We start from the raw sequence: 7,670 nt of genomic DNA on the forward strand, positions 1-7,670 counted from the left end.
TTTTCGATTACTGATGGAAAGCGAAGCTATGCGATGCCCTGTCACCAGCTAGATGTCGTAAGCTCGAAAGCCACAAGACGGATGATTAAACATATCAACAGCGTACGGTTCCGTTGCTCGCTGAGAAACCGGACGGATTTGCTATTATCACAAGCGCCCCCTATACATTTATACTATACACTTCAAGAGCGGCAACTCACTGCTAACAGTCGAGTCGCAGAGCTCTAGCAACCTGTCTTCTGCGTTGGTCCGTCAGCAAAGCAATCGATCAATGGGTGAGGTCTCGGTTCTTGTAGAGCGCGGCCCCGTTCCTCAAACACCATCATATTCCGGACGCGAGTTCTCAGTTATCCGTTTTTGAACGCAGTCCCTACCACATCGTAAATGTAGGTATCCAAGTTGTAATTGAGCACACCAAGAGAGAGCATTGTACCTCTTCTCTGCTTAGAGTGAGATTGAAAACTGTGCGGAGCCTTGCATACCCCGTTCATCGGACAAACACATCGTTCACCGGACAGTAGCGTCTAAATTGCACACACGCATCCTTCAGCCTAGTTACTTATATATCGCTAATCAACAACTCTTTACCTACAAATCGTGTCGTTACCCTGCATGTCAGCCAAGATCTGTATGAGTTACAGTCGGCCAAACGCCCGTGGTAACGGCCCCAATCGTCGGACACCCATTTTCTTGCCTTCCTACCTTCTCAGCAACAGCTCTATGTTTCAAATGACTGCAGTTGATTAAATTCAGCTATCTGAAACGCCGCAGAACGCAGACCGCTTGCCTAGAGTGCTTGATGGCAATTCTGAGTCATTTCTCCTACAACCACGCCCCCACTAGGATGTGTAAAAGATGTCGCTTGAACGAACTAGCCGTTCAACAAAGAAGACGACAACCGAAACTGATGAGAGGGCAGGGTTGAAGTGCTAAAACGCTCTTTTACCCTTTGCAAAGAAAGTCGATCGCTGCCTAGCGCGCGTTGACAAGGACTTGACGTTATCTAATTCAACTTTACCTAGGAGAAGCAGGGGTGAAGGTTCTAGCTGCTCTGATAGTAAACAAAGTTCCTGCATTCGGTACAGCTGGTTGTACCAACGATGACGTGCTGCACTTCGTGGCGGTGCAAGGTCAGGCAAAGGTAGATATCAAACTGAGATCAGAACACCTGCACACGTCCTATCCAGAGCCAAGTAACAATTTAGGGGCCTTGAAAGGAAAGCACGGGCTGTTCCTGTGCGAGTTGGGAGAATGTGCTCACCGCTAAGCTCGAACATGGATGACGTGAATCGTCTGCTACATCCGTGTGCATCAAGCCTGTGCAGTTGTGCTGCAAGACACTCAGGAGTTCAAATTCTTACGTTGGAAAGACTAGACAGTACCGGAGGGCTAGTAGATGCCAACAGAGTGAGCTTGTCAGCAGAGAAAATTCAGCAGTTTCCGCTAATAACCGTTGCTGAGTCAAATAAAGGTCAAATGAATGGGGGGCCGTACAATATTTCCTTCCAACTCTCTCATGACATTTTTACCTGCAGACTGCTGCTGCAATGAAAAAACGAGTGTCCGACGAAAGGGGCGTTACCTCGACTCAATGAGCGTGCGCTATCTCTCCTGGAGAGTACACGTAGCAAACGGAGACAGTGATAGTGTTGTTGTGTTAGCTAGTCACCTACAACCTATCTCAGGTGCGAAATTGCAGAATTGCCTTTGCGTTTTCATGGGAGAGGTCGTGTGCGGTGAATGATGGTGGTGTCCGATATCCGGGGTCGCAGAGAAGGATCACGTTTACCGTCCTAGCATAACCGTTTCAAGCCTTTGGAAGTCCCGCGTCTGGAATCACAGTCTTTACTAATCCTTCTTACTGTGGACTTTAACAAAGCTCAGTCTTACTTCGTTTACTTCTTGCACGGCTGTCCGATGATTGATGGTGTCCGATAACAGGGGCGTCGCTCTACTTCTACTGTTGGTTGAATGCAGCGCCTCTACAGGACGACTGGGCCAGTAGGAAGCAAATCTTCGATTATCTTGAAGTGATGGTGAATTGTCTTTACCTAGCACGGTCAATCAAATTGCGGCAGCGTACGACAGGGTGACCAACATTACAATCGACTGGCACGTGAACTGATCGGTAAACCGATCCGGTTCAACACGTTACGACGCGCTTCACGTTTCAGACGACGTGAAGGTGATGACCTAGAATAGTTTTTTTTGAAAACCTTACAGAACCGGAGAACCACGTCTCTTACGTACGGCAACTTCGTGCATCAGCTTCTCACGAAGATGTCCATCAACAGACAGATCAGAACATCAACACTGGTTAGTGATACAACGGAAAGCATGCCAAGGGTGGTGATTGAGACAGTCAAATTTATTGGCAAAATTTTTATTATAGATACGTAATTCTGAGAATTACGACATTCTCGCTCTGTTCAGTGATCCAGGTAGGCAATACGTGTACTGCATATTTTCATTTATTCGCATAGTTCAGATCTAAACGATTTGTAACCACTGCAGATGTTCCCCATGCTCAAATTTTCATAAAATGGTCGAGGGAACAAAGGAATTCATTTCAGCTCTGGAACAATAATTAATTAAAGCCAAGCGTAGCCTCGACCTCCCAGACCCGTGTAGCGCCGATCCTCCATTAAAACGGCGCTACACGGGTCTGGGAGGCCGAGGCTAAAGCGGTAGAGGTGACCGTACAGAGTATCTGCAATGATAGGAATTCTCAACACTTTGAAAGACGCCAAAGACTACTCTACGGACACGTTTTACTTTCTATTTCGAGGGAAACATCTCTTGTATATGCATGGTGGAAGGTTTCACAGAGAGACACAGCATGTAGTTCATCAATCGGTGATTCAAGCCCAACCCATACACATGGCAAACGATCAACAACCGACAGCAAAACTGTTACTATTCCAACTGACAATACCTTAACACATTAATTAATTAACACAACCACAAATCAATAGAAAACAAAATAAATAATAGTCACCATCCGCGTATATTTTGCATCTACTGTTAGCTATCAATAAGTTGTATTAAAACATACCTACAAGTATCATTGTTCTATATATATGTACAGTAGCACTATAGTGCTGTACAAGTATTACAAGTGTGGTCTGTCATCTTACCTACTAAATGGGTGTCTACTTGACTTTAAGAGATAGTTTCTTTAATTGTTCAATAAGATGGTACAAGCTAACCTCTTGATACGTCTGACCGTATAGTTCTTTCAAATCGTTCAATTGAGAATCATCTGTTTGTGAAACGGATGCTTCATCCTTTCGAACTCTTTCTGCAAGCTCCTAAAAAGTTGTTACTGCTATAAAAGGCACACACACACACACACACACACACACACACACACACACACACACACACACACACACACACACACACACACACTCATGTAGTACCTTGACAACATCAGTTCGCTTTCTTGCCTTGCTAGACGTAGAAGACTCACTTGTTGGATCAACAGTCCGCCAGCTTAACAGCTCACAGCGAAATGACGGAGCGTGTGTGGTAGATATCAAGGCAGACACACGAACCTGTCATACAAAGTGAATAAAAGAGTGCAACAGTAAAGTGTATGCTACCAATGTACCATAATATGGTCAAAGAGCCGGTACGTGATGTTTCCATGACCATAGTCAACTGTCATCTCATAGTCAGTTTGTACGACAGATCCTACCACAGCATAATACAACAACTCAATACTGTACATGTTTCTAGATACGTATGTGTGCTAGTCCACATTGACTAGCTAAGCAGTGTCATCACTGCAATTAAATTTATTAGTGTAGACTACACCATCATGCAAACACAGGACCCTCACAATGAGTGTCATGTACTCACCCAGTTGCTAGCTTGCTACGATGTGCAGCGTCAGAGAGTCTGTCCTTCTAGAATTGAACTTTGCAGAGCTTGCAAATCATGAACATGTAGTAACTAGGGCCGTAGAGACTGCCTGGCCATCATGGCCCTGGCAGTTTTTGAAATTTGCACTTTCGTCTGTCGACGATTTCTTGGAACTTCCGGTTAAGGCATAGGTGATTAAATAATATCAATTTATTATTCATTTGGTAAAGGTTTGCATCTGTTTCAATACATCACAGCTGGGTTTACAGAACAGGGGGTAGGGGGCTCCACTCTCACGTCATATACGAGAATGTAAGTCTCACGAAAGTGATCTGGAGTATTGGTTATATATTGCAGTTAAAAACTATTAACGCATGTTAGCGTTCTACACCCATTAACGTGCGCTAGGCCCATTCACATTTGTGAGCTCACTAACTGGAACTAATGTAGTACTACTAACTGGGACTAATGCACTACACCATCGTCTCTTGAAACGGACATATGCCAACACTAACCATGTATCCATGTATGTACAATGTATCAGTCCAAAATTGAGATTCAAAGATTCTCTTAATTAATAAAACCAATTAATCTCTACAGACATTCTATTGACTCTCATAATTTTGAGAAAGTTGCCTGCCACAGATAGAGTCATGTGGACACACACACACACACACACACACACACACACACACACACACACACACACACACACACACACACACACACACACACACACACACACGTTGCTGCAGTACGTCATTGAAAAATTCTTGAAGATGAACAAATTAGTGCTGCCCAAGAAACATGCTGTAATATACAGCATCCAGCTCACTACACCACTACTTCTTCTCTTGTTTGTCCAACATGTCAGCTACAATGTCGATCTAGGGCCGCACTTTTATCTCATGGACATGAGACGCAAAGGACACTGTTAGCTATAGATAGTCTTCACGGCATACGATGGACATGCCATCACAATGTATACACGTGTTTACTTGTTTGTTTGTTTGTTGTTTTTGTTCTTGAGACAAACTAATGCCAGACTCAGACCTCTCAACTCTCACGATTTCGTCGTGAGACTCACGATTTACGGGCATGTCTCACGATCTCACGATTTGCACCCAATTCTCACGATTGCCAGTCTTTTCTCACGACAAGCCTACCACGAGACACTCTGACAGTCATTTTGCACAGACTCGTTAGCACCGTCTTTCTGGACATAGCAGATTCTTTGAACTAGACCCTATATATGGCTCTGCTTGCTTGTATCTGGGGTATCCGGTGTATGTGTATAGTAAAGTAACGTTTGGAAGTTGAAGGCAAAGCGTTGGTGCACACAAACGTAATGTGAGACCAACACATAGTATGTCAACCATGCCCACTTTGAATATGTTTAATGGGCGTGGTCATTTATAAAAGACAGTCTCACGATTTGGTGCGAAAAAAGTTGAGAGGTCTGGCCAGTGCCAATTAATAATTTAGAAATATGAATGTATGTACTTAATACGTACAGACATTCATATCTTGATACCTGAGCCATACTGTATGCCATCGCTTTCAAAATGAGGTTGAACCACGTGACCTTCCTTGTCACACAAGTAAACGGGACATTTCATTGCGTAACTAAATACAACACACAATCTAGTTATCACTTTACTATATGCTCTATAAGTCAGCTAACCGTGGAATAAATACCAGAAGACCATTAGATCGAAATCCGAATATAACTGCTTCACACACACACTTTTGGTCGTCACTGACATCACTGAAAAAGATTGCCTGAAACAACTCGACTGATGACCGTTGAGCTTGTTGTGCAGCCTAAGACTAAGTATATTATGAGTTTATAAATTGAAATGTTAATTAACTTGCCTTGTGTTTGTTGTTCATATGTTGAGACAAATTGTCCAGCTCTCTGTTTCCCACAGTTTGATATCTTGATTTCATTTCTTTGTCGACTGAAGCTAAGAGTTGTCGATGAACCTGTAAGCACAAACCAATCACTGTGTAACAAACAATACTACTACTAATATATTTATATTATTTCAATTTAATTTATTTTTAATTTTTAATTTTATTTTATTAAAAAATTTGTTTGTTGTAATTTTTTCAATTTTTATTTTTTATTTCATTTTTTCTAATTTTTTAATTCTTAATTTTAATTTTATATTTCCTATCTTTTGTATTTTTTTAAATTAAATTTTTAATTTTTTCATATTTTATTTGTTTTTTTAATTTTTTTAATTTTCAATTTTAATATATTTTATTTCTATTGTTTTAATCTTTAAATTTGTATTTCTTATTTGCATATTTTTAATTTTTTTAATTTAATGTTTTAATTTTTTAATATTTAATTTATTTTGCTTTATTTTTTTCATTTTTAAATTAAAATTTTAACTTTATTTACTTTTCTTTATTTTTTTAACATTTTAACTTCTTTAATTTTTAATTCTTTTCAATTTTAAAAAATTAATTTTATTTCTATAATAACTGAAATCCTCACTTACCACAAGATCAGCATACCTACGAATTGGAGACGTGAAATGAGTGTAATGATCCAAAGCAAGTCCTGTCAAATACAGCACCCACAAATTTGTAATCACAGTACACATACTGTACAGGTAGTAATGAAACCAACCGACCATAATGAAAAAACTGATCTGAACTAACATATCCTGTAGAGAAGTAGACTGCATTTGACATGGCCTGAGTAGCCATCATACGTAGCAACTAACAAACAACAAATACAAAAAATTGATATCACCACAAACAGAAAATATTTCGACTCGATTGATTTCAGGATCGCGAGAGTCAATGGCGTTGTCCAAAGATTCTGCAAGAAGCTTGCTCGACCTGCAAAGATATTCAAATTGCTCAACATACAAAATAAGTGAATACAGTGGATAGTGTAAACAGACTTTGTATTGATCGTGTAATGTCTGGAGACAGCACATTGAATCAATTGAGCGAACCGTTCCTGCAGTGGCATCGGATGTCGTCGCAGCTATCAATAAACTAATTATTAAAATCTCAATTGTAGCTAATCAATTAACATATTGCATTCCAAAACTCACCAGTGCACACGTTGGAAACGCTGTTGCTATTTTCTTCGCCACCCAATGATTGGCAAAGATCATACACTCAGCCACCGTCTCGTGGATTTCCAACGGCTGACAAAATCATGAACAAACACAATCAGGCAAAGCTCCACAACAAAATACAAAATTTATTAAATACAAGATATTTATTATTTAATTTTTTATTTTATTTTCTTAATTTTATGACTCGAAGTATGTAAACTTGATATAAAATATATGAAAATTGATCAAATTAACGTTATTATCAATACGCAATAATAAACAAATGCTAATATCAATAAACAATATTAACGTTAATATCAATACATAAAAATATATTAAAATATAAAATATATAAAAATTATTAATTTATTAATATTTTCTTTAAATTAATTAAACAAATATCTGAAAACCTGTTTGGGTATGAGATCCTCTATGACTTTTTCTTTGCCGACCTGAACCGTCACTTCAATTCCTTCAAGCTCTAGAGCTCCGCCCTCGTCTCGTCGTTCTCTCAGTGTGCGTGCTATGTCCATCAACTTACTAATAGACCAACGCACTGCATCAAGTCTACAACAGAAATATATACATCAGTTGGTACGAACAGTGAGGAGAGCAACAACCAAACAAACAATAAACAAAAAATGAAAACAAACAAACAAAGAACAAACAAAAACAAACAAAAAACAAACAAAACAAACAAAAACAAACAGAAACAAAGAC

At 39.6% G+C, this 7,670-nt stretch overlaps 1 protein-coding gene and 2 long non-coding RNA genes across 4 annotated transcripts in view; 1 reads left to right on the forward strand and 2 right to left on the reverse strand.

The window, feature by feature from the left end:
• Positions 1-220: 220 nt before the first annotated feature.
• Positions 221-1,476, reverse strand: LOC134192328 (uncharacterized). Its single transcript, XR_009971929.1, has 3 exons — positions 589-1,476; positions 434-524; positions 221-370 (listed from the first exon to the last, which is right to left on the reverse strand). It is a non-coding gene; the product is annotated as an uncharacterized LOC134192328 (long non-coding RNA).
• Positions 1,472-2,636, forward strand: LOC134192327 (uncharacterized). Of its 2 annotated transcripts, XR_009971928.1 has the most exons (5): positions 1,472-2,001; positions 2,056-2,128; positions 2,224-2,316; positions 2,393-2,441; positions 2,515-2,636. It is a non-coding gene; the product is annotated as an uncharacterized LOC134192327 (long non-coding RNA). The 2 variants fall into 2 exon arrangements; XR_009971927.1 differs by having other exon boundaries at positions 1,472-2,128.
• Positions 2,637-3,024: 388 nt separating this feature from the next.
• The window catches only part of LOC134191981 (DIS3-like exonuclease 1), a 12,154-nt gene continuing 7,508 nt past the window's right edge, over positions 3,025-7,670 (reverse strand). Inside the window, exons 20-31 of the mRNA XM_062660638.1 lie at positions 7,361-7,517; positions 6,945-7,040; positions 6,789-6,874; positions 6,657-6,723; positions 6,513-6,600; positions 6,378-6,439; positions 5,743-5,853; positions 5,552-5,691; positions 5,402-5,493; positions 3,614-3,696; positions 3,423-3,557; positions 3,025-3,311 (exon numbers count right to left, since the gene is read on the reverse strand). Of these exons, the coding sequence (XP_062516622.1) occupies positions 3,153-3,311; positions 3,423-3,557; positions 3,614-3,696; positions 5,402-5,493; positions 5,552-5,691; positions 5,743-5,853; positions 6,378-6,439; positions 6,513-6,600; positions 6,657-6,723; positions 6,789-6,874; positions 6,945-7,040; positions 7,361-7,517 (1,276 nt within the window). The 3' untranslated portion in view covers positions 3,025-3,152. The remainder of the gene's footprint in view (positions 3,312-3,422; positions 3,558-3,613; positions 3,697-5,401; positions 5,494-5,551; positions 5,692-5,742; positions 5,854-6,377; positions 6,440-6,512; positions 6,601-6,656; positions 6,724-6,788; positions 6,875-6,944; positions 7,041-7,360; positions 7,518-7,670) is intronic.

The sequence above is a fragment of the Corticium candelabrum genome, chromosome 16 (assembly GCF_963422355.1).
Source record: "Corticium candelabrum chromosome 16, ooCorCand1.1, whole genome shotgun sequence".
NCBI lineage: Eukaryota > Metazoa > Porifera > Homoscleromorpha > Homosclerophorida > Plakinidae > Corticium > Corticium candelabrum.